At 44.6% G+C, this 27,481-nt stretch overlaps 1 protein-coding gene across 1 annotated transcript in view; it reads right to left on the minus strand.

Moving 5' to 3' along the window:
• Nucleotides 1-1,032: 1,032 nt before the first annotated feature.
• The window catches only part of LOC104286681 (protein eva-1 homolog C-like), a 216,205-nt gene continuing 189,756 nt past the window's right edge, over nt 1,033-27,481 (minus strand). Inside the window, exons 6-8 of the mRNA XM_009885299.1 lie at nt 13,687-13,851; nt 9,472-9,645; nt 1,033-1,403 (exon numbers count right to left, since the gene is read on the minus strand). Of these exons, the coding sequence (XP_009883601.1) occupies nt 1,033-1,403; nt 9,472-9,645; nt 13,687-13,851 (710 nt within the window). The remainder of the gene's footprint in view (nt 1,404-9,471; nt 9,646-13,686; nt 13,852-27,481) is intronic.

Consider the following 27,481-nt stretch of genomic DNA (forward strand, 5'->3'; position numbering starts at 1 on the left):
GCTTCTTCTGCCTCCATTTTCCTCTGGTAAACATAGAACTTTTATTTTTTTTTATTTTTTTAATAAAATATATAAAACATTGTGCATTGCTATCCATAGGAAAACTGTAGTTTAACAACAAAAAAAGAATAAGGCACATTCCTGTGCAGCATCTTCAAATATATATATATATATTTAAAACAAACCAAAAGAAAACCCTTTTCAACCTCTTTGAGGTTGTTAACTTCTCACCAGTCACTGACACATCTCTTATATTACCATAATTTCACTGTTGGAGGTGGGTTGGGTTGTGTTCGACAGGAGCCAGCAGGGAGAACAGACTCAAAAAAATAATAGGATTTTATCCCTGAGGTGTCAGTAAAAAAAAAATAATGTTCCCATTGAAAAGGAAGATGAAAAGACAGCCATAAATAACTGAATACACTATGGCAAACATCCAAGCACCGAGATGATTTCACGATGGAAGAATCCCCCTCCCCCCCAATCCCCCAGTTCTTAACAAGTCATATTTGCCGTTGGGTTTTAATTAGGTTAATCTCATGGCTTCTGAAGTCACAAGACAATCAGTCAGGATGCACCTCCCCCTCCCTTCCCAAATCATCCTTCCAGATTTGTTGTTTTGTTCACAGTTCTCCCACAGTCCTCAGGAAAGGGAAACCAAAAAAATCCTAAATGCACACCGATAGCTGGACAACTTCTCTCCCCAGCCAAGTGAGGAGCACTCATACCACAGCCTGCCAAATTCCATGTCCCACACGGGAGGACTATGACTGTTATCTTCCTGCCTGCTACTAAGAAATGAAGTTGGTAACCACCTCTGTTGTAACCAGAAAGTGTCCATGAAGAGGGGTGATAGCAATATGTCAGGGAGAAGGAGACGGGGAAAGCTTTATTGCTGTCCATCCACACTGCTTCAGGTAGCACGCCTGAAAGGAAAAGGGGAGACACCCACGTAATTCCTTCCCTCTCTCTCCTCTATCGCGTGTGGAGGAGCCCCAGGGTGCAGGGCAGGACGGTGGGACTCCCCATCGCTTAGTAGTAACGGTTGAGGCTCCTGGTCCCTGGGATGTCCGGCTGGCCGTTCATCCAGATCTCCCGGATGATGCGTTCCCGCTCCTCCAGCCGCTGAGCTCGCTCTAGCTCCTCCGCCGAAGTGAAGACGTTCATGTTCAAAGTCCTCTCGAACCTGCGGTGCCTGCGGGCCGACAGGTCCGAAGTGGTGTCCGAATCGTCGTCGCTGTCACTGCTGTCGCTGTCGCTCTCCCGCTCCCGAGGGGGTTTTTTGACGGAGGAGCGTTTGCAGTCAGTTCGGCAGGACACCCTTAGCACCAGAGCAAGCAGGGTCAAGACAAGTCCAATGCACACTCCAGAGACGAAATACAGAGCAGCCCGCTCGGGGTTTTCTGAAAGGGGAAAGGGGACAAACTTTTTAGCGGGGCCTGTTGTGATAGGACAAGGGGTAATAGCTTTAAACTAAAAGAGGGAAGATTTAGACTAGGTATAAGGAAGACATTTTTTACACTGAGGGTGGTGAAACACTGGCACAGGTTGTCCAGGGTAGATGCCCCATCCCTGGAAACATTCAAGGTCAGGTTGGACAGGGCTCTGAGCAACCTGACCTAGTTGAAGATGTCCCTGCTCATTGCAGGGGGGTTGGACTAGATGACCTTTAAAGGTCCCTTCCAACTCAAACTATTCTATAATTCTATGAAATGGTTATCAAGAACAACCCTTAAAAGAACAAAACCCACACAGCTCCTTGGTTCACATACCAGCCAGGGTCTCTGGTGGGGCAGAGTTTCTAATGGTTGCTTTAATTCCATGCCCTTGTTTGCCTCCAACCCCCAGGGAAATCAGGAAGGGGAATTTAAATGGTGGATTTGCTGCCAAGGCATTTGCCCACATGCAGAATGTGGGTTTGCTGCAGTCATGTCTTGGAGTTGTCTGGAAGTGGAAGGAGCAGCCCGCAGAATTAAATGCTAATCCCGGTGGCTGCGCGAGCGGGGTTGACACCAGGGTGCTGCACACCCAGCAGCAGCTAAGTGCATCTCTCTGTCACATCCATTATCATTGTACGAGGAATAAAGATGATCACAAGGCTTTACATGCTCTCTGCGCTGTGGCCCAGCTGAAAAGGGAAGCCTTGCAGCATGAAAAAATGTGTATTATTTATTCATAGGTTTCATTTACTTATCTAAGGCAAGTGTGCTGGCTTTCCGCCCAGACCACCAAAAGGTATGCCTGTGCTACACAAGCATAGCTGGAGTCAGGGCACGGACAGGATGAATCCTGCATAGCCACATTTCAGAGGTGATATAACACGACTCCAAAGGATCCACAGTGCCTTTTAAACTAGGTCATCTCGTTTATTTACTACCTTTTTGTTGTTGTTGTTGTTCATGGGACTACTTAGAAGCGTAATTATGATAAATGTTATTACTGCAGTTCCCCTGGGCTGAATCATCTCAGTTTATCACTGAATGGGTGAAGGTGAACCAAGAAGAAGTGTCAAGGCCAGCCCTACTCTGCTGTGTCTGTTGGGAGTCCTGAGTTCAAGGATGGAGTCAGTTCCTCAGATGAGTCTTATTCCCTTGAGCTCAGTGACTGAGCTTTAACAATTCCCACCAGCTGAGAGCCTGATATTCGGCCCTGAAAGATCTCTGTAACTAAAAGGCTCTGCCCTACATTCACTTCCCCCCACTGTGCTTTTAGAAACTGCCCTCTCCAGCTGATTTCCTTAAAGCAAAGTTTGCAGAAGATGAACTGGAAACCATTTGGAGGTACTCAAAACTCAACAGGACAGGACCCTAGCCTAGCTTCAAAGCTGGCTCTAAATTTGAAGTTAGCCATGTTCTGAGTAGGGGGTTGGACCAAGTGACCCCTGGAGGCCCCTTCCAGCCTAAATTATTCTCTGATTTTGTGGTCAGAGCCCAAACACTGACTTGTGCGTGGTTCAAGGCAATGTGTGGTTCAATGCCTGGACATGCTTGTGGAACAGTTACAGGGACAAAATGCCTTTGTGCTCGTCACTCCTCTCCAACCAAACAACTCAAAGTTGACTGACAAGCCAAGGTGGAGAAAGATGTCATGATATTCTGAAATTTGGCTAATAAAACATGAGACTGTTGCTAGTAGTTGGTGTGGATGGCATGGGAAAAACACGTTGAAAAGAAAATACAAAAAAAAAAAAGAAAAAAAGAGGAGAAAACTGCACCAGATGCATTCAATAAGTCCAAAAAAAAAAAAAAAGAAAGAAAGAAAGAAAGAAAGAGGAAAGAAATGGAGCAGTAGTTGGAAAGTTAAGTGAGAACAAAACCAGAAGTTTTAAGCTAAGATACTTTTACAAGCATGAGACAGCAAAAATCCAAAGGTAAAAGAGAAGATACCAGAGCAGGTATGAAGGATGTGCCCATGGCTCTTGTAGCAATCTGGCCGAGTGAAATCCTGGCTCCAATGAGTTAGCGGTAACTCTAAACTCAAGGGGCAGAACTCGAACTAAAACTGCAGCCCTGGCAGTAGCAAAGCTACTGCCCATCGGGTACTGTGCAAACAGTAAAGTGTCCTAAATTCCAGAGATTCAAACACCTCAGGAAAAGCAGAATCACCACCCAATAGTGCTTTTACCTCCACGTGCAGTATAAGTCGGGACAGTAATTGCAATTTTTTCTTTGCAAGTAGTCCTAAGGAGGACACCCAGAGTGCTGGAGTGTGAGAAGAACAAATGAGCAGCACTGATCTGTTTGTCCGGGAAGACATTTCGTCCAGTCTGCCTCTGTTCTGGCTGGCTGAGAGGGTGCCACTTTCCCAACCACTGCTTTCCTGCACGCACATGGGCTTGATTTGGTTGCATTAGTTCCACTGCTCACTCTTTGAAAGCAACTCAAATAAACCCTTAGATTGGAGCCTGAGATGCAGACACACGCGGTTTCTCTTGCCCTGTTTTTGTCCATGTCCTGCTTTTTCTTTCTCCTCCACACTCCTTTTTCTGTGCTACTGTATCCATGAGCAAGCTGCACCTTGATGGCTACTTAAGCAATGATTTTTCATCCCCGGCTTGTGCTTGTATGTATAGCCCTTCATGCAGTACAATGGCTGTAATTGAATCTGTGGGCTCCAGTGGCATTTATGAGCTCCTACAGCTACTCTGTCAACACTGTCTGGACTTCCTCACTGAGCTGTAACCCGACGTTCAACTGCAGTCTTGGCATTTATCATACGGACAACCCACTTGCACAGCAACATCTCTTTTTTTTCACAGCAGAGAGAGCAACTTAAGCTAAAAACCACGGGGTCTGCTTTTTCTCAGTTGAAGTAGCCAAGTCAGCAATAGCCTAGATTTGAGGGCTTGACAGTTGATTAGTGACTTTGAGAGCCTCCCCCATTGCACGTTCTCCTTGCAAGACTAAAAAGGGGCATCCTTTTTAGCAAATGGATGCCCAGCGTCTTCCAAAAACTCAAAGGTGGCTCAGATTCATCATTCCAACACTGAGGTCTTCAAAACCCTCTTCATATTTGAAAAACAACCTCTTTAAAAGTGTATGTACATCAGTAGCAGGACTTAATCTAATTTTGATATGCATTCATGTGTATGTGTGTGTGTCCTGTTATGCCCTTCAACACACAGATTTTGACCACTGTAGCTTTTTCTTCCACTGCTGTGGGTGACAGCTCAGAGCTATGTTTTTCTCCTAAACTTTTAGCAGGATCCAGTTGCTGTCAATCCCTTTAGCTGGGGTTACCTTTCCCCTTCCTGGTATTTCTCTTTCTGGACTGAAAGCATTGATGAAAATGTCACTGATTCAAGCCTGAATTTAATCCATGCAGACAAAAGATATATGCTCTTTATAACCCTCTATACAAAAGCCACCATTTTCTAGGCGCTCAAACTGGCCAAAAATTAGAAACACATTTTGTTTTGTTTTTCCAACCAAACCAGCAGCAATTACGGAGCCTGTTTCCTGAGGGCTAACAATCTGCTGGGAGCATCAGCCCAGACTGCCATTAATTCCCCAGGAAATGCCCCAGGCCAAGGTTGTTATTGCTATTATAATAAATTGTTTCAATAAATAAAAACCAATCTAGGCATTAGCGCTGCTGGCTTCCTGTGATGGCTTCATGCATTCAGAAACCTCAGTGGGGAGGAAAATTTCCGAGGGCCCCAGTAAAAGGTTCAGCATTAAGCATGGCCAGGCAAACAGTAGGACTAATATCTTCTAGGGAATTTACAGTCAGCCCCACAGGCTGCCGAAATCCCCGGGTAGAACAGAGGAAGCTCTCCAGGAGCCCCTTATTAATAAGGCTCAGGCCAAGCAGTCTAAAAGTTGGAATGATCTCCCCCGGGTTGTTTTTTGGAAGCCCCTTGTTAATAACTTGGCAGCAAAGCTTTGCTTGTGGAAGAAGAATAAAACAGGGATTTGTGGAGGTTTCCCTCCAGTTACTTCAGCCTGAATGCAACAACAAAACTGGAGTAAGTTCCCTATCCAAAGAAAGGCACTGGAAGTGCTCTGATAAAATTAGAACGTTTAATATTTATATATGCACCAGGGATGGTTCTGGTCTTGCCGGTAGACTGTGACTGCAAAGACAGCTCCAGCTGTCACTGAGACTGGTGAAGTCTTTCCAAACACTCAGACAGGTTTTGGTCCACAACAAATGACAGATCTGAGGCTTGCAGGCAGAGATTGCATTCAATTAAAAACCTAATTCTATAAAGAAAATCAGCTTTAAAATTAAGGGCATCCCTGAGTCTGTTGCAGGACTGAAGTCTAAATAATATTTATTTGTTTGATGAGCTGATAAATTCGCTCCTCATTGACATTGTTCACTCCACCCTATTTCTGAAGAAATGTTGTTTTCAAGGTTCTGGAAGCTGGGGCAAGAGTAACACCTAACTGGCTTTGATACTCCTAACCACGATCATAGCTGCAAACAGATTTGATGGTGAAAACCAACACTCCTGCCAAGAGGCTTTGCTTCCTGCTGTGCTGTGAATTCTCACTCCTCAATAGGAATGTTCCTAACTTTTACATGGGAACATCAGTCAAAAAGATGGTGCAATTGCGCACAGAGGCTTTCACTAATATCAGCGCTTCTCTGTGCACTTCAAGACTCTGTGTGTGCCAACAGTGCAAGTGACCAAGCCTGCAGTCTCTTTGTCTGCAGCTGCACACCCAAACTCACCGTTTTGTGCAGAAAATGTGAACGCCACTGAGCACAGAAGGGCTACCAGCGATTTGTGGATGCGCTCCCCACAGTAAGAGACATCCCACTGCCAAGGGGTAGGAATAGTAGAGTGGATCGTCCTTTCAAGCATGCAATTTACCCATGAAATACCAAGTGCCCGTAGCTTCTTTTTTTCTGGAGTGGCTCTGAGGGTATACACTACCCTCTGCCCCAACAGAAAAAACATCTTTATACATTGCCCCCAACTATTTACATATTTTTCTTGCCAAGTCCTGTTTTGAGCCAACTCATCAGCACAGGAAAGCCCTGAATACATCACTTTCAGTCTGCAGAGTTTACCTGAGGGACACTTTGAGTGTTATGAAACAGAGAAGTTCTTCAACTAATGTTTCCCTTTGGTGGTCAGGAGTGGTGGGAAGATGTGTGAACCAGAACCAGCCCTCCCCAGTCGCACAATACCCTGCCTCTCCTGAGCCACTATAATGGTTCCTCTATAGACATCAACAGCTGCTGCGGCTTAAGCCGCCTTCAGGGTCCCAAACTCAAGCAAGCACAAAAATTTCCAACTGTTCTGCTGCTCAAAATCTGTAATATGAAGGGGGATGCCATTGCAGTGCTCTAGTTTTGTGCAGATGATATTTTTGCCCTCTGAGACAGCTTGTCTTTGAACTCATAATCTAAAACCTCTCCATATTCATGTATAACAAAATAAATCATACCAAATCCATCCTCTCCGCTAAAAGCAGAGGGCTAAATTACATGCAGCAGATAAAGATGGTTTAGGGCATCTGCTGTTTCAACACACAGGGCAGCCATCAATTACTTTTTAAAAATAATGAACTGAACATATATATCACAGGCTGAGAGAGTTGGGGTTGTTCAGCCTGGAGAAGAGAAGGCTCCGGGGACACCTTATTGCAGCCTTTCAGTACTTAAAGGGGGCCTACAGGAAAGATGGGGACAAACTTTTTAGCGGGGCCTGTTGTGATAGGACAAGGGGTAATGGCTTTAAACTAAAAGAGGGAAGATTTAGACTAGGTATAAGGAAGACATTTTTTTACACTGAGGGTGGTGAAACACTGGCCCAGGTTGCCCAGAGAGGTGGTAGATGCCCCATCCCTGGAAACATTCAAGGTCAGGTTGGACGGGGCTCTGAGCAACCTGATCTAGTTGAAGAAGTACCTGCTCATTGCAGGGTGGGGTTGGACTAGGTCACTTTAAAGGTCCCTTCCAACCCAAACTATTCTATGATTCTATGATCATTGAGACTAAAATTCATCTAACAGCCATGGTTATGTGCACTGGAAAACATGACCAACCAGCTCCTGAACTCATCACTGGAAACCAAAGTCGTGAGGCCTCAGTTTTAACTATTTGACATCCAGTGTATGTGAGCACATCACAAGGAGACCAGATCATGAGACTGCAAGCAAATCCCACAGCAACAAGACAGTTAAAGCCAGCCTTATTTATTATTTGTGCTACAGTAAAATATAGAGGCTCCTGCCAAGACTGACACCTTGTGAAAGGGGATGAATCAAAGCCTTGTGCCCTACGAAACGAATGCAGGGTCAAAGAGTCCTGCTGTGGTAAACGGAAGCAAAGTCCATGGGGCATCAGCAGCAGCCCTGAATCCTAGCCCCAACTGTCCCTGACCATGAATCCTACAACCTTCTGCTGCCCATTACTGTTCAGATGGGGAAAATAATATTAACAGTATTTTATTTTATAGTAAGGTTGGGAATGCAGGCATTTGCATGTCAAAAAACGCCAGCTGTAGGTAAGAGGGGACAGATGTGTGATAGACAGAACACTCCTTTAAAGTTTGCTTGTTCTAATCTTTCCTTAGAGAAGCACATGCAAGAAAAAATATATCCTACCCAGCTATCTTTTGTGAAGAACACTTCTAATTCCACTTAAGCTTCCTGCTTCTAAATGATGTCATGAAAAGATGGAACCTGATGCCACCATTAGATGTGTAGAAGGGCAGAACTTTGGATTCACCATTTATGGTGCTTTTAGAAGGACCCTCCACTAAATGTGCAGGAACGCTCTTACTAATCTACTCAGTGATTCCAAAATGCAAAGCCCAACTTAGTTGTTTCAAATCCAAATACTTGCAAGAGCAAGAACATAGCACCAAAAATGTGTTAGTATTTAATGAATTAGCAAGACTGAATGGCACACAGACATGAAAAACACATGAAATATTGGAGTTTTAGTTACATAGACCTCAATGCTACAGAATAGCATAATTGCATTACAGTGGTACGGGCCGACTGACCGCAGTGCGCAGAATTATTAACAGCATGTAGTAAAAGAGCAACGCATTAATGTTACTAGCAAGGTCATATTTCTCGGCAATAACCATTGCAAGGTAATAAGCATAAAAACTTTTCATTAAACAAATGGAGAACACCCTGCAATCCCATAAGAAAAAGTGACCACAAACAGCATGTCCTGCCTCAGGAGGCTAGTTACGCAGAAATCGGGGCCCTCCTTCTGGGGAAAGCAGCAGAGATTGGCCTAAAATACGCTGAATTAGTGCATCTGATGCTATGCAGCCAATGCTCCTCCTTATTTTGGGGTTAGTTCCTCTAACTCTGAATCCCTGCTGCTGGCATGGTACCTCATGCAGTTGTGGGCTGGGAATCATTTGCACTATGTCACCTGTCTGCTGTAATTTTTGCTATCAATAGTACTGACCCCAGGCACTCAGTAGGGCACACAATCTTTATTTCCACTTTTAAAGTGAATCTTACTAGAAGACTGCTCTCCTGCTACTTGAAAGATACACGTGGGTGAAAGATAAACTGTGATCCAAGGAAATTTTACTCTAAACTAGATTTAAATACACAATTAAGCAGACTCTCAAGTTACTTCATCTTCACACTTCTACTGAAGATAAGCCAAATTCTCTTAAGCAGGGTAATGATCTGAGTGCTGCTTATTTTCCAAATTACAGGACAACAAGCTTGCCTCCCTAATGAGCCAGGCTTTGATCTCCAGGAAAACGGAGCATTAGGAATAATACCACATGTAAGATTACATTGTATTTAACTTCATATGAGAGCAAATCCAGGGGAAAGCAGAGCACAATAAACCCTGCTATATACTGTCTGTTGGAGCTGCCCTGGTCAGGTCTTTCAAGGGAGAATTTGCTGAGAGACGAATGAAAAATATAAACAGTTCAAAGAGGCAGGTTGAACCCTAGGTGTCTGTGAAATGTAGGCTCGATGGAGGGTCTACAAAGGGCTTCCCCAGAGGGATGGCAGCAGTAAGACCTACCTGTGACAAAGGCATACGCTGCTAGGATGTTGCTGAGCAGTGCCATCTCTGTGCTAACGCCCACGGGCTCCATGCTGCTGTCGGGCGCCAGCGGTTGTGTCTCATCCACGGGAAGCAGGAAGGGGGTGTTGTCTAGAGGGTAGAAGCTGGCCGATCTCCCTTTCTTCTTCTCTGCTTTGAAACAGAAAGGGAATGAGGAATGAGGCACGTGCCCCAGCCCTGCCCTGCCCTATCCCCACCGTGTCAGCATCTGCATTCAGAAATCTGGAGCCGCTCAACAGCCATCCATCCAAATTTGTCCCTTTCTGGGAGACAACTAAACCTTCTCAGGTCGCTTCAGCTGAGAACATACCCTGTCTGCACCCAGGCAGCATCTTCTCTCCCCCGACTCCTGCTCTTTCATGTCACCACTCAGACACACCCACCCACACTACAGCAAATATACAATCAGGTTTCTTTTCTCTTATGTAAATCAAAGGAGCCTTTATCAACTGTAGGTTCAGCTAAGCTTGTAATAAGGACTAGAAAACACAGGCAGAGCCGGCAACCCTCTGCCGGTGTCTCACTGTAGTGATCCATCCACACCTGGCAAACAGACGTGCTTTCACTCCAGCCTTCTCGGGGAAGGGCAGACCTGAGTTTACGACTTCCTTCAGAAGCCTGCTTGTATTGTGTTTCACCCAGACACCATTTCCCCTTTGGATAGGTGAGTGAATATGGGTTAATGATTTGATTTTATTTGTTGAAGACTGGGGCTAAAGAGGCAGCTAATTCTAGGTGGCTTAAAGAGACCCTTTCAGACCTTATCAGCTCGCTGCTGAGTGCTCCCTGTACCTTGATCTATGGGCAGACACCCCCACCAGTCACAAACCCCTAAGTGTTTTAAACAGCCGAAAAAGTCAGTGCACAGGATCCAGCTCCATCATCCACGGCATTATTTAACTGTAGTCATTACAGTTTTCCAGGCTCCTTTCCCTGGGTGTCTGGTTCTGTCCAAAAGCAAGCAGCACACCGTAAAAATCACAGACTTGCACCTGGCTGCAACTTATCCGCAGGTATTGAATTCAAGAAGCTATCGGGTCCCTCTCCAGTAATGCCGTCAGTGCCATGCAAGCAAAGGCACTCTGACAGCAGCCACGACGTGAGACAGTCTGTTTGCTGGCTGTCCCATCCATCTCCTTTCCCTGCAAACCCACCAGCATGAGACCTCACGTTCTGCTTCTCGCTGTGCGTGCTAGGAAGCAGCTCAGCCCAAGGAAGCAGTAACAGAAATTGAGGGGTGTCAAAAAGAACAGGTAATACAGGATGGAGAGGGACTGAGGGCATGAACATGCATGCAGTGATGCCAACTCCTAATCTGCCTCGGAGGGGAAGCAGAGGGGAGTGATGTCCAGGTGTCACTGTAAGGGATCAGCCCCAAGGAACGTGGGCACAGTTGCACCTCTGATGTTGAACAGCTGCATGGCCTTGGGAAAGCCACACATTACAAGCTAACAAGGTGTTAATGACTGGCCCTGAAGCAAAGTTTTCCAACACGGGTGCCTGAGTCCCCAATCCAAAAGGGAAAATATCCCAAGAACCTCTTGCCTTAGGAGAATGGAGATCACTGAAGATCAGTTGTACAAATGGAGGCACTGGGGCACAGAGGGACCAGGGCACATGCAGCAGGAAATGAATAGCAAAGCTTTGGAAAATCTTTTAAGTCCGATGTAGGCACCAGAAATACCAACGTGCCCTCTAATCTTTCATTTTTTCTCCCTGTCTGGTAAATCTATGTCTGTACAAGTGGTTGGATTTTTCTCTACCACTGTTCCTGCAAAGAAATCCATGGAAGCAGGGTAAATTTTTCATTTCTCCTGAAGATGTCCTGGATACTTCAGAGCATCTCAAGTAGCACTATGCATCTAAACTGGGGCAACTGAATCCTGCTATTAGTTGACAGATCCTGGAGTCATTCAGCTCTCCCCAGAGCAGACACTTGAAGCTTATGTATTTGCTCATACACAGACATCTAAGAAACCCCAGGGTCAGGAGGACATCCATGGAGAGATGGCAGGTATGAGAAAGGATGTAGGGGAAACTCACCCTTCTAGGGCAGCATCTAGAAGCCAGGTAAACACCCCAGGTCATCTCAAATGACATGTTTATGTGGGGGTAACTGAATCCTGCCCAAGATATCTGTCTACTGAGTCTGGCTCTGAACTAGTTAATCTAAAACCCCTTTACAATCAATGAAAAGGAAGGGCACCACCAGGATATAATCTCATATATATTTCATAACCATATATCTCATTGTGAAGAGGACTGCTGAGTTAGGTGCCTCCAGGTTCCTGTTAGGTCTTTGAGAGTTTTCTACAACTCTGCATTAAAGTCTAGTCAATGTGGCTGGACTGCAGCTGCACCGAGCTGGCAGGATAAGAACCTGGGGGTTCTGCACCATGCTCTCTCACATGTCCAGTTCCGAGTTAGCGACAATCCACCTGCCCCTCACTGTTGATACATTCATGACATCTCAAAGACCAAGGTTTAAATTATACTTGCAGCGGGGGCTTCCATGTGCGTGCACCAGATCAGTCAGGAAAGGCTCAGATGGATACCACCTCTGTTGGGTATGGGGCATCCCTTGTAAACCACGCTGGGCAATAATGGCTTATTTAGAAGACAGAGTAAGGCATAACTCCTCTCATGTGAGATGTAAGAAGAATTTTATTTTTTTTTAACTTCTGATTTGTCTAAAGAACAGATGCAATCAAACAAGTTTTTAAATGAATACTCGTCTGCATACACTATACTCTGGCAAAGAGCACCACAAAACCACAGAACTGGTTTTGTCATCTGCAGGACTGTACAAGCACAGACAGGGAACACAGAAAATGATGGAGGTTACGCAGGAGGGAAAAAACAAACAAACACAATTTCACAAGGGCCATGTGTTGCTACACTATGCAGTTCCCATTCATTCTGGGATCATACTAAAAGATATCTCCTTTCCTCCTTGCTAATTTTGAAGAACATATCTATGCCTAATCAGCTCACCTACTACTGGTTTTCTCTCCACCACCCTTTCTTAGCTGTTCCCAATCACTCAAGTTGTTTCCCTGTGACTTTACACCAAACTTGAGAAAAGTTATTTCAGCTAGCAGTAAATTTGCCCAACAACGCAAATTAAGCATAGGAGAGGTTATTCATGACCCCAGGCTGACTTTAGCAAATAGTTTTAATAAAAGAAATAAAATGGGAAGGGAGATTACAGAAATGTCCAAATATTTCCTTTTTGCTATTTTTGAAACATTCTTTAAGCTCTTAATTTCAAAATGACATCTTTGTTTGAAAAGTGGTACATATTTTAAAAATTAATGAATAAACAATGTGAAAACTAAACAAAAGGTGTCATTTGTAGAATTGAAATGTTTAGATGAATGAAAATGAGTTCAGGATTTTTTTCTTGCTTAAAAGAATCACCAGGATCACAAAATTTGTTTCAGGCTGACTCAAAATTCTTTTCCCTGACAATTTTTCATTAAGGCCTCCAAACTGACATTTATGTTATTGCTGACTCTTAGTTACCTGTGGATTGATTACCCAGGCTGTGCACTAACTTTGCTAGGAGTGTAGAAAGAGACAATACCCACAATGCCCATACTCACTCAGGAGCTGGATGTCTGGGAGCACAGGGTGGGAATTTCAGGAGCAGTATGTCATACACCATCTCCTGCGTGTTGGGAAACACAATGCAAAACCACTGACTAACCCAATACGTGTTCACCTGTGCCTCTCCTTTATTCATACAGCATCCCTTCCTCCTACTCACCTATCCCTGTAGATAGCTAGGATTTGACTTCATTCATATCTCTTGACTTTGCATTTTATGACAATAGCATCATATTTCAAAGCTTGGTTGAAAGCTTCTCTGTCCCCTGTGAGGCAGATCTACCATGTCTGCCCTGTTTTTTCTTTGCCACTCTATTAGACAGGTCTGCAAAGTCTTTCTGTGATGAGTTTTGACATGCATGGCCATGACGGCTATTTCAAGAAACCTGGTGTGAGCTTCACGGTTCACTTTAGTCCGTCGTTGGTCATGCCTTGAAGCTTCTCTTTCTGACTGTGACATGGATGGGGTTTGGGAACAATACAGAGACCCAGATAAGGGGAGAGAGAAGGAACAGTTACCACAGCGCAGTTAGGTTTGGGCCAAGGTCACAAAGCCATAGCTACCTGGGAGAGCACGCCCTATGTTGGAAGGAGAGACATCAGAAAGGAACACGCCGTCCTCTATAACATTGGGATCAAACACTCTTGGCCTCAGTGGAAAATGTGGCTTCTGAAATCCTTGGTAATTGGTTGGTCTTGGCTGGGTTTCATGCAGAAGCTTCTTGGGAACTGAAAGAGAGGAGTAAGAAGAACACGGTTGTTAGAGTGATTTATTTCAGATGGTCAGAATGAGAATTATCACATTATGCTATGGGCTCAGCTGATACTTAATTATACCATGTGCAGACCAAACACACACTCATTTACCACTATGATGAATGCTCTCCAAATGCCAGCACAGAGACATTGAATGAAAGAACGCTGGAAACTATAAAGCAATTAAGATATTGTTTATTTACAATTAAGCTTTGAGACTAGGCTAAGGATCAGACTAAGACATCTTATTTAGACACACATCTTAGAAACAGAAATGCCTAGTAAGCCAGGCTTTGGCCTCAGCCCCAAGTTTCACAGCTCTTCAGCTAGACACCTCTGCTCCTACCATGAGAGCAGGACGCCACATATCAACGGGGACTATCGGGCACGCCTGAACCACTGCCTCTCTGCAGCCATCAAATTGCTGGCTCAATACTGCACATCAGACATTTCTGTCCACTCTGGATTCACAAAACCAGCCCCTGGAGGATGCTGTGCATGTGAAACCATAAAGCTTAAATTATCCACCACACAAGTAAGAAACTTCACCTGTAAGAAACCCTCCCCACCCAGTGAGATCTAAAATACACTGTTCCCCATTGGCCTTTAGGCTTTAGCTACGCTGGGAAAGGCGCATTCCCACCATCCTGAGAAAGAGAGTGAAGACTCAGCTAATCCTTGCTGTTCTCCGTGTTTCATCAGCCACAGTGTTAGCAATATGCAGGTGAGGTAGGTTAATACGGGACAGTTTTGTCAGGACATCTACGGTCTGTTCTTTGGTCCAAAGCATGCCTTAGTACAGAGAGTATTTCCTCTGCCTTGATGTCGCAGGGCCAGCTCTTCAGCTGTACATCCAGGTAAAGAAAACAAAGTCAGTGTAGCTACCTCAGTGTACACCCACTGAAGGTGAATCCACACAGTAAATTCACTAATTTGCCCTGCAGGGACACAGCAGCATGTCATTTACGGAGCTGAACCAGTTCTCTGCCTCAGCCACGGCCAACACCTGAGGCTATTTCAGAGCAAAGTGCTTTTCCATACAAAGAGAAGAAACACATATACAGGCCGTTCTGCTCAAAAATTAGAGGAATAGAGTGATGAAAGACAAAAATAAAGAGATTAAAATTTCCAGAGGAGAAAGATATATTTTCCCCAGTCAGTGACTGTATGCTAATATACACATAAAGGCACCATTTTAACCCTGCCGACAACCAAGACTTTAGTGCGTTAAAGACACAGACCACTGAGAAAAAAGCACAAGTTCAGCAGACCCACAGAAACCCCAGGAGAAGATTTCTGGGATGCTCAGCTCTCCTTTCACCACGTCTAATGGCAACTGCCTCTCTGCTCCCAAGCAGGCTGCCACCTCCTCGTGCCTCAGTTTCCCCACCGCCCTGTTGCCGATCATGCTATCTCTCATTGCCACTCTTCACAGGGGCGTGAAGAAGCGCAATTAAAAATGCAAAGCACTTTGAGATCCTTGGCACAAGCATGAAGTAGGACTTGGAAAGAGTCCAGCCCTGGAACAGAAAGGAAATTCCTGCCTGCCCCCTGCAGCTAATCAGCTGCCAAGCTGGAGCAGGAGATTTAATCACGCCCATTAAATTTGCCTGCATAACTGCAGATATTACTGGTGGGGGAAGTGATCCAACCACCTTGTTTACATTGTGTTCGACTTACTGTCTTTGCTGAGACAAAGAAAATTGTAACTATATTTACTGACTGACCTCCTATATTAGGCTGCCAAGATATCAGCAATGAAGTTCTCCCATTATTAGTAGAGTCATGCTAGGTCAGGGAACAGACATAAAAACCCCACAGCTTCTGAATATCAAAGAGCTGGCACAGCAGTTTCTACTGAAACCTGAATTGGCAACTGTCCTCGGATGGGGAGGCAGCGAAAGAAACGCAACCCCTGTTAGCAACTAGGCAGAGGCACGGGGGATACCTGTGCCAGAGAAATACCAGAAAGTCTGGGGAGGAGGCGGGTAGAACAGAGATTATCCCGCAATGCACACCATCAGGGAGAACTGCCATTCTGGGTGCCAAATTTGAGGCACCCAAAGGGTGATGATATTCAGAGGGCATAGGGCTCAGCACCCTCCAAAAATAAAGACCCCTTTTGCTATATCTCAGGCTGAGGACCTGGAAAGCATTTAAAAGACACAAGTCAGTTTTCCTTTACACACTTTTCATCCAAACTGCATCCCAGTAATCTGTTGATATGCATCCAAGGAAGAAAATGAAGCAAAAGGAACACAAAGACAATTTTTTTAGCAGGTTTTGACTAGTCTTTCACGTTTCAGACTGCGTCTTCTTCATAAACATCTCCTTTCACCTCCCACTATTCATGGTTATTCCTGGGGCCCAACTCAGGCTGGGTGGACCTGCATCTTTCTTCAAAAAGGTGATGCCACCAGACACTTAAACATTTGAGCCAAGTGGGGAAAAGAAACACCATCTTTTCCTAAGGACACTTAGGAAATTGAGCTATGGGTTTTCCACCTTGGCATCTGTGCCACCACTGCTACGAATGCTACTTACGGGACCGGGAGAGGAGTCAGGGTAAAGCAAAACATAGCTAAATCAGTCAGCAACTGGTCAACAGCATCCCAAGGAAGAGTAGAGATGGAAAAGTATTCAGAGGGAAGCATTCATACAGACTGTTTATTGTCACAGCACCTTAACGGGGTAGGGTTGTGCTGCTATGCCTTCAGGATGGCTGAGGAATTGAGATGACTATCAAGTAGGCATTTGGTGCCTAGAAAGGCAGGTGGTTATGAAGAGAGATTCCCCAAAGCAGGCATGTGCTTAACATCTGTGATTAGCATGCATTTTGGTACTTTCAAAAATCCTAAGAGGTGCTTGTCTTCACGTCAGCAGCTAAACCCCTTCAGAACTCTGGAAGCAACTTAGTGCAACAGAGGATGTCTACAGCACATGAACCTTGGCCTTTTCCATTTCAAAGGACCATTTTTCTCTGTGGATTTCATAAACATCTTGAGGACATTTTGCCAGGAAAGGCCTATCTTGGCAAAGAGTAAATAGAGTGACGGCACGCAGCAAGTCTGTTCTTCTTCTAGTTTATACGATGCTAAACCAATACACAGCTTAGATAGCTTGATTTAGAAAGACAGTAAGGCTTTCTCAAGTGCAAAACACCTCACAATTTCCAGTTAGCTTCTGTGTGGCAGCCAACTCCACAAGAAAGATTAAACATCTGGTTCCTTTGAAATACCCTCCTTAAATTCTCTAGAGAGGAGTGCGTCTGACACAAAGCATGGCATGAACTGAAGCAAAGTGTCAAGAAAAGTTATTTATGACTAAAACCAGCAGAAAAAAAAAAAAAAAGTACCTGGGATTTTAGTCTTATCTCAGCATTAAGCACAGAAATCCTGGCAGGGAAGGGTTGGCACTTGGCCTGATCCGTTCAGTCGAGCGGAGAAGTTAAAGCAACTCAGTCAGCAGAACAAGTGATATATGTGGACAAGAGGGGAAGAAACAGGCCTTCAATCAAAGGGTTAACACATCTGACAGTCAGGAGGCCTGCACCTTAAAATGCATATAAGAAATGAGCTGGGATCATCTGGAAGAGAGGAGATGAGTTGTTCTGGGGACCTCTGGGGGTAGCAGTCAGCATTGAGATGTGGGTATTTATCCAAATGATAAAATTCTCTGCTAACTTGGGCTGGTCAGCTGAGCAGCACAGGCAGAGATGTAACTGTCTGGATGGCAAGCCATGCTCTAACACCCACTCCATGGTCCAACACAGGCACCACCGCATGGACTCGGCATGAGCCAGGACTTGATCTGGAGAGCAAAGTGTCATCGTGGATGTGACACGCCATGAAGGCACCTGCAGAAGGTGGTTCCAGGTTACAAACCTGCAAGGGAGCTCCTCGATCAGCAGGTTCACTCCTCTGCCATTACAGGCTTTCAAGTTTTTATATAATCTCTGTGTGTCCCAGCTTCCAGCTCCCACCGCTCATCTGTCTGAATCAACATCACGCTAGCAATAATTTATACCAGTTCCCAACCCAAGACCTGCATTACCCATTTGCAATGAATTAATGGTATCAATCCCACAACAGGACCTCACCATCACTGCCTGGCAGCTTCGCCCCCTGCAGGGATGGAGCAAAGGAATATCAAAGCTGGAGTGTGCTCTCACTGCCAGAGCAGAACCATCCAATTCGGGTACAAGCAACCAGCAGGACACTGTGAAAAGACACATGCTGGTGCTGCTGACAGTATCCTTGTTTGTACTCGGTGGAGACTCCTTCTGCTGGGATTTTCACACAAGCACTCTCTTGTGTGGCCAGAAAACTGAGGGCTGATGAAAAGAAAACGTTACTGTGGCTACAAGCAGCAAAATTCTGAATTATGTTGCTAAGAGATGGAAAAGGCCAGGCGATACCTTGCCACTTTGTTCATCGAGATCACTTGCTGCGTGTTTTCTACTATTTTGATCTATTTAGTTTTAAACACTCCAGTTCTGGGGCTTTGGCTAATTGTCACAAGAGATTATTTTGCAGAGGAATATTGCTCTTTCTGAGGAATTCTATTTCAATATGCTGCTGAGTGATTCAATTTAAGCACATATATTATTCCCCTAATCAAAATATTTGACTGCTATAGGCCCCAAATTTTACAGATGTGAGCTGGCTCGGGGACAGAGTTTTGAAAGCATTTAAATGTCAAAATGATTTGTCCAATCTCACAGAGGGAGCCTGTGCCAAAGAAAGGAAACAAATTCAGGCTCCCTGTATTTCAGCTTCGCACTCAAACCATCCCTTCTCTTTGCTAATTTGATCATTTGGTGCTTCCTGATGCTTACTCAGTCCTAAATGTGCTTAAAGACTTCGACACCCAGAACCAAATTATCCCCCGACCTCCATCTTCACTGCCTATACAGATCAGTCAGCTGGAGGGGAGATCAATGAAAGCTCAGTCTTAAAAACATACAGACTGGGGTTTTGTCATTCTCCAGTCCTCTGCTATATAGTCGCTTGTGCATTTCCAGCCCATAAGGTTTACTCTGAAATCTCAGTATGATTAAAGCAGATCCGCAGAACCTTCAGCAAATCCTCCTGTGAATGCCTGAAGCAGAGTGCAATTTGAACAAAACATGACTCCCTCACCGATGAAAATTACAACCAAGCCTTTTATCCGGGCAGGTTGGGGCCAGGAACTGTTGATGCTCAACATATTTTTAAAATAATAAAAAAAAAATCCTACTGTGAGTAAACACCCAATATAAACTACTGCAGGTTTTTAGAGGTAGCAGCTCTGAAGGATTTTTGTTTGAGACTTGAAAATGCACAGATCCAGCCAGAAATAGAATCATTCATGTTTCTGAACTGTTACAAGAAAGCAATTCCTTAGCACATAGGTAAGGTATATGGCACTTGTAGATTGCAGAATTAAAAGTGGTTTATGTGCTGTAAATCCTAAATTTGCTAAGCAGTCAGTCAACAATATCTATTAAATTAATGGATTTTGTCTGTGTCAGACCACAATGTATCACAATATAATCACAGAGCAAGAAGGAAAAATCCCATACATAAGAAGGCTCTGCACCCGGTGACAACAGTAACACCACTGTGTAGCTAGAAACGTGGGGGTGGTAGATGTTAATTTGATTAACAAAAGTAAATTGAGCCACAGCCTGCCCCCTTGACTTCTTCCCAAGGGTCTCAGACGTGGCAAAGGAGCAAGTTGAAACCTTTTCCAGGTGCCTGTGCCCCATCTAACTCAATGCTGGATGTGCCCCTTTCAAGTGAATAAACTCCATTTGCATCATATGGCACAAGGTTTTACCTTTTCTCATGATCACGTGTGTCATGTAGACATCATAGAATCACAGAACAGTTTGGGTTGGAAGGGACCTTGAAACATCATCCAGTTCCAACCCCCCTGCCATGGGACACCTCCCACTAGACCAGGTTGCTCAAAGCCTCATCCAACCTGGCCTTTAACACCTCCAGGGATGGGGCATCCGCAAATTCTCTGGGGCAACCTCACCACCCTGACAGTAAAGAATTTCTTCCTAATATCTAATCTAAAACTACCCTCTTTCAGTTTAAAACTGTCACCCCTCATCCTATCACTACACTCCCAGATAAAGAGTCCCTCCCCATCTTTCCTGTAGGCCCCCTATAAGTACTGAAAGGCTGCTGTAAGGTCTCCCCCAAGCCTTCTCTTCTCCAGGCTGAACAACCCCAGCTCTCTCAGCCTGTCTTCAAAGGAGAGGTGCTCCAGCCCTCTGATCATCTCCGTGTCCCTCCTCTGGACTCGCTCCAACAGGTCCATGTCTTTCTTATGTTGGGGGTTCCAGAGTCAAAGCCTACCTCCAATTTCTGCCCTGCCACCAGGCATTTCCCCTTCATCTCACACAGGAACTTTTTGGTCAGATACAGGTATAATGACTTGATAGGAGATCATGAGATCCTAGAGCTCTCAAATGCCTCCGTGAGCAGCGAGATAGCCTGGGCATCCACATATAAAAGGCTGAGTACACTGCACATCAAATCCATGCGTTGGCTGCAAGGCCCTATCGTACTTCTGGGCATCCTGTATCATATTTAGAGTAAAAGTATAGTTTTGGGGGATTTATATATAGGTTTTTTAAATAATACAGTTTACACAGAAAGTGTAAAGTGTCCCAGGAGACAGCAGGAGACGTGAAGGGGCTTTGTGCAACAGAACGTAAGTCTGAAAGCTGGGATTTGATCAACAGACTGCCACGCAAAATCTTCTGTCACACAAAAAAAAACCCAGAGCAGAGGGTTAATGAACACAAGCGGTGAAGACCTCAGCTTTCCATCTCCTGCAGTCATTTTAAAACAGGAATTTTTTTCGCCCAGCATCGATATAGTCTGCAATACTGAAACTGAATGCAAAACCCAAGAGAAAGAGGGAGTTACTCAGCCTGCTGCAGGCGTGTTTTCTGTGCACGGAGGTTCCAAACCACCAATAACAAGGAAGTGACTCATGCCAATTACAGTAAGTCCACTTCCAAGTACCACGCAGAAATCAAGTGAGAATGTCTGGGAAAATAGCCCTGTCATAAGCAAAGCCACCTACACCTCCCTGAACCCACAGCCTGCACCAGAGCCCTCCCCCCCTGCCCCTCCCTCCAGACACTGCCGGAAGCAGGAATCTGTCTCTTCTGCTGGTGATTTTTGGGCTGGTGGGAAGCGGTACAAGCTGGGATGCCTGACACAACTCATACAAACTTTCAGAGCCCTCTGCCAAGACTATTCCTGAGGCAGCCCAGATGCTTTGCCCTTTACTGCATCTTCTGACAGCAGCTAACTACAGCAAGGTTGTGCAATAAGAATATAAATATAACACAGACAACCTTTTATCTTGTTTGGCCTCCATGGAAAAGGAGACGTTCATCCTTTCCTCACGCAGCTGCAATCAAAGAATTGAATTCAGAACTGGAAGCGACTCCAGTCCAGAAACAAAGCCCATGCAACACAAATTAGCTCAGTCTCACCGTTCCTCCCAGTGAAATCTCTCGCAGGTATATTGCTCTGTGATGTCCTCAGACCAGGACAGAGGCTTCAGGAGATGAAGATATCATGATGCACCTCCAACTGAGACCCTCCACAGGGCAGAGACAGACACCAGCACTGCTCCCCACCAACCTCTCCCCGCCTTGCACAGGGCTACAGAACACCTTTCCCCGATTCTTTCTATTTCTGCCTGTCCAGAAATGCAATACTCTTATTAAAAGATCCAGTTCGCCTAATCTGAGAACTCAACCAATGCATGCCCTGTAGGTACCTAATGAAGAAGTCCCCCTTAAATAAGCTACGTTCCTAAGCTCCCTGTATCATCAACAGTGAAAGGCGGGTGCCTTTGAAAGCCTCCAGGGGAGATTCTGTCTACTTAAATTTAGGAGCCTAATTAGGGATAGTTAATGAATCATAATGTTACCTTTGGATTTATTCTCCTGAGTGTATCTGAGTTAAAATCTTACAAACTGCTTCACATCTTTTACTCAGATATTTTTCTTCTATCTTGAACTTTTCAAATCAGGATTTGAAGCTACAAACGCCTTAATTTCCATCCAATGATGCATGTGCTTGATCTATCCACAGGCAGTTTTCCTCCTGCTTTCATAGCCATGAAAGTTAGTTGCTCCTCTTTCATCATCTTAAATATAATAAGAGAATATGAAGCATCTATTGCCAGCAACTCATAAATCTCCTGCTTGATGTGGCTTTTGGTCTCCAAAGGGCACAGTGGAAAGCATCGCATGCACCAGTCTGCTCCCTACATGTTCTATTTGGAAAGAAAAATGGATCAAAAGGAAGAAAGCCTTGTAAGAGATACCTGCAAATACGAAGAGTTACTTTCATCTGCTAGATTTCTGCCTGCTCCCAAAATCAGTAGAGTTCTCCATTTTCACAAGATAATGCATCTTTAGGAGGATGAGACTCGAGCTGAGGCTTGTCCAAATTCCAGCATGCTTAGCTACATCCCTCATGGGACCTTCTGCCAGCTGGAGTTGTAGGACCTCTCTGGCTGCATCTAATCTCCATCAGGATCAGAGACTATGACAACATCTTCATGCACCTGAGCAGCAGTAGTGTATTTTAGGGAAATGAGATGGGTCTGGATCAAACCATTAGTGTCACCTCCAGGTGCTGCTGCTAGAACCATGGGTAACTACTATCAGCAAGGTCTCTGCAGGAACAGGAACCTGACTCGGCGCTTGCATATGGAGTGAGTTCAACTCTGCTGAATTAAGCAACTTTCCCTTTATTTACATGCTGAGCATGGTCAGAATCTAACCATTCAATCATGTAGCCTCAATTCCAGACATGGCAGCAGGTGGAGCAGTAAAAAAAAACCTAATAACTACCAGGGTGCCAAGCAGGGACCGACAGCACCTGGGAGAAGACGCCGGTCTCCCAGACTAGGAAGGCTACAGCAGGAGAGTCCGAGAGTCAGTTTTGGGTTTCCTTTTTTCTGCAGCACACAAGGATGTGTGAGAGTGGGGCCTGGGCTCTTCATTAGTGAAGAGGAAGACACAATACAAAGAACAGCACAAAAAGGAGAATAAAATTAATAAGGAAGTCAGATGCATTTTTCTGGTCTTCCCTGTTCCCCCTATTTGGACTGCATCTATCACAAACTTGCATTTGTATTTTGCAACACAGCCAGCTCATGTATGGATTTCTTAGGCATTATAGAGAATACTAGTTTGTTGGTCTCTTTGGAAAAGACTTTTATTACAGACTGCAATTTTATGCAATGCTCTAAGTATATGCACTCCACTTTGGATCAAAGCAGAGTAATGCTAATTTTCAGATTTTAACACAACTCCTGTATTTTCTCATCATGTTCGGTCATTTTAATCAAACATTTAACACTGCAAGACTTTACTATTTTAAATTACTTTTATAGTCCAGAACTGTTGCCCTTGACTTATTTAGGCTATAGAGCTTGGCAGAAAGGTTTTTTTGCAGCTTATCTATTTTTCAGGAAAGTATGTGACACAATACATGTCTCCCAGGAGGATGCTGACAGAGCAGTAAGCATTGTGTGCTCAAGTGTGGCTGATCCGGAGCCAGGACATTGCTCATGCGAAGAATCGCTCGCCAGCAAGGGAGGAGAGTCTCTGTGCTCAGGATGCCAGCACACACCCGAGGGGTTGCAGCCCTCCAAGTTACCTGGAATCAGCTGAGTCACAGCAACTGATTCTGTAAAACGGGACTCCCTTAAACTTCAGTGAAAGGTATACAAGCACTGCCGGGGAGAGAGGCCCTTGGAGGTCTTCATTATCACCTACCCGAAGGCAGTGGCTAGGTATTACGTGGTACTGTGAGACACCTAAATGATAGCCAGGGCATGGATATCCAGGATAAAATAAGGAGAAAGGGATGGAGTAAAGAGCTAGAGGCCCTGAAACATGAGGGGTAACGGTTTTAAACTGAAAGAGGGTAGATTTAGATTAGATGTTAAAAAGAAACTCTTCACTATGCGGATGGTGAGGCACAGGCACGGATTGCCCAGAGAAGCTGTGGCTGCCCCATCTCTGGAAGTGTTCGAGGTCAGGTTGGATGGGGCTTTGAGCAACCTGGTCTAGTGGGAGGTGTCCCTGCCCATGGCAGGGGGGTTGGAACTGGATGATCTTTAATGTCCCTTCCAACCCAAACCATTCTATGATTCTATGAGAATCCACACCAACTTCCACCAGGGACGGGAGAGAGATGGCAGCGAAGCAGGAGCCCAGGCAGGAGAGGAAGGTACCAGGGAAAGTAAGAACATCCACACCTACACTGCACTGCCCAAATATTTGAATAAAAAGTAAAAAGACTCATGCTTCAGCATGAGAGCCAACAACTAGCCTCATACAATCCAACCATTATATTCCAAGAGTGTCCTCAGGCCAGGACAAAGCGTTAGGAACATAATTTCTCCTCTGAGACTACTCATCAAGACAGATGTTTAAGGGATTTCCTGTGCCCATCTCTGAAGCAATATCACCCATCCTGTAGTTCACAGACCACTGGTGACCTGCAAGGCATCAGAAAAGTGATCCAGAAAAAAAAAAAGAATTAAAAGAAAAACCAAAACCAGCATATCCTCGGATGTTCCTCCATAGTTTGTCTTAGTGTCTGCTGGCAGGAGATGCTTCCCGTCTGTTCTCCTTGTCTAATTAAAAATGTTTGTAATTACAGCAGCAAAAATATGCTCTGTAAAAAAATATTTTCTTTTTATCTAAGTGCTACTTATCCAACAGTGCATGCTAGTTCTTTATCAGTTCATCAGCTTTTCCTCTCAGTAATCAAACAGCAGAGAACTAGACAAGGGGCTAGAATTTTTTTTCCAAAAAGATAGCAGTGCCTTGATAACACGAGCTGAGGAATGTCATCAGAAAGCAGTCTATAACCTCTGCCATTAAAGGCAGTGACTTCGCCTGGTCACATGGTTGACTTAGTGTGGCAACTCCCAGGATCCTATGAGATGCCCAAAGTGGAAACCCTGCATAAGGACAGGTTATCGATAGCATCAGAATGAAGATCAGGAGTAAGCAACACCATATAAGATAGCTACAGTGCTTAATGCCCTTCAGTTCTATACAGATGAATGCAGATTAATATTTACTGATCAAAAATACAACTTAGTTCAAGATCCAGAACTTGATGCAGGGACCATTGGTTCCTGTTGTACAGGTCCTGGCTTATACAAGAAGCCAGGCTACACTAACAAACTTGAAATCCAAGGATCTATGAACAGAGTAGCAAAACTGTTTTCACTATAAATCCTTCTATTCACATGGTCATAACCTGTGAGACATCCTCCTTTGGGGCTGAGACTTCCTGAGCACAGTGGAAAGTTTGAGGAAAAACCTTATAGATGTTTTTGAATTATGAGAGTATTATACATCCCCTGTATTTTTAAAGCAGTACATTTAACTGGCAGAATCTGTCTAACACACAGCATCAGCCTTAAATCCTTTGGCTTGTAGACCAAAAAAAGTTCTTTGCATGGTTTATGTATATTTTTATTTTTTTTTGGTAGAAAAACACGTAGCATGCATCATCTTGCTTCCATACATATCCTGAGGCAGCAAAGACTGCGAGCTCAAGTGTTACTACAATTGCTACTGCGAGTAACTGCCAGTTTTGTGCAACAGCAAATTATAGTCACTTTCCTGACGCCACATAAAAGCAGATACACACCATGGAAAACAATGCCAGGGTTTTGTTCGAGCCCAGCGAGGATGTTACGGAGCACCTACCCTACACTCTTATGCAACTTGCCCCGCAGCTACTTCCACCAGCGCAGTCTGGGAGCACTGGAAAAAACTGTGGGAATACACAGCGCTGGATGCTCATGGCAGCTTTCCAGTACTTAATAATGATTATTTTTCTTTCAAGAGAACACAAGGTTTTTAAAGCTAAATGTTTGTTTCTATCAGGCTTCATGAAATGTTCAGCAAGGACGATATTTCACACACTAGTCTGCTCTTTTCCACCTCTCACACATGTAATTAAGATTCATTTATATGAATGTCCCTATCTCAAATGATACCTGGATTCACACCACCTAATTGAAGGCACTTTACTGGGATGGGAGGTGGCGAACTCATCCCTCCGTTGATTATACTGACAGGCTGACTAATCTCTCAGTTTAACCACTACATTTAAATACCTGCATTAGCGCAAGTAAGGCTTTGCAAGACTGAGCTGCAAGTACGCAAGTTATACATATATATTGGTGTAGGACATTGCTGGGCAAAAGGTTTATCTCATTTATTCCAATGTTAACAGGGCTAAACGATCCTGAATCAAATCCTACTCACCAATTTGTGCAGAAATTATTCCAGGATGACTTAGGACTCTCTTAAGACCTCTCTAACAGACTAGCAGGTCTCTGACACATCCCAGCTACTTGGAATACTTGATTCACTGGAAAATCTTGACCACGTTGCCACCCCAGCCAAGCCCCAGGGCAGTCGTTCCAGGAAGGTCAGCAACACTCCTTTTCTAGCGGCCTTAGCCAGTTTCTGCCTGTTTGGGTAGCGAGGCCCCTCAGCTGCCATCCCTCCTACCTCACTGTTCAAAATGATTGAATTCAGTCCGTCAAAAAGTGTAAATGGAGACACATTGTAATCTCCCACATGTTTAAAAGTGTTTCTTATTACAGATTCCCCAGAAAATGCAGATTGCTAACTCACAACCAAGGAGCTCACTTCACGCTCTAGCACCTCTATTTTTAGGCTTCCTTTCCGGGACTATTAAAAAAAAGATTAAGACTTTAACACATACCTTTGCTGCTAGTAACTTGAACCCAGTGCGGATCCTTTATCTGGCACGCACTCAATTTAAGTTGCCACTTCTTTCAAGTGGAATATAATGCTCTGTATCGCAGTATTTGTTCCCTCTGCTCGATATCTTGAGCCCACCAACCCTGATACCTTATCATGAGATGAAAGGATTAATCCAACACAAAGAGGCTGTGAACATCTTTTGAAAAAGTAAACCTTTAACAAACAAATTTCCAGGAGGTTGTATAGACAGGGATGGTTTACGAGACCCTGCAAACAGCAAAAAAACCTCATAAATACAGTCCTTCAAAGTATTTCTGTCCCATGCTGGGATGATCCTTGTTCATACCAACGGAGAGACTGCCCATCTCTGTAAAGATACGAGCTGCAGGAATTGCTCAGCTCACAAGTGAGAGTGGCCCATCCTCCAAAGGAAAATGAATCCTTATCAACGCAACTGCACGGGATAAAATCTACCTCACACCCTGCTTGGGTTATAGTGACGAGGGATATCCTGGTCTTGGTTATAGTGACAAGGGATATCCTGGTCTTCCCACATGATATCCTGTTTTTCCCACATGATATCCTGGTCTCTAAATTGAAGAGACATGGATTCGACAAATGGACCACTCGGTGGATAAAGAACTGGCTGGATGGTTGCACTCAAAGAGTTGCGGTCAATGGCTCAATGTCCAAGTGGAGAGAAGTGACGAGTGGCGTTCCTCAGGGGTCGGTACTGGGACCTGTACTATTCAACATCTTTGTCGCGGACATGGGCAGTGGGGTCGAGTGCACCCTCAGCAAGTTTGC

Source organism: Charadrius vociferus, unplaced genomic scaffold (genome assembly GCF_000708025.1).
Source record: "Charadrius vociferus isolate BGI_N301 unplaced genomic scaffold, ASM70802v2 scaffold173, whole genome shotgun sequence".
In the NCBI taxonomy this organism is placed as follows: domain Eukaryota; kingdom Metazoa; phylum Chordata; class Aves; order Charadriiformes; family Charadriidae; genus Charadrius; species Charadrius vociferus.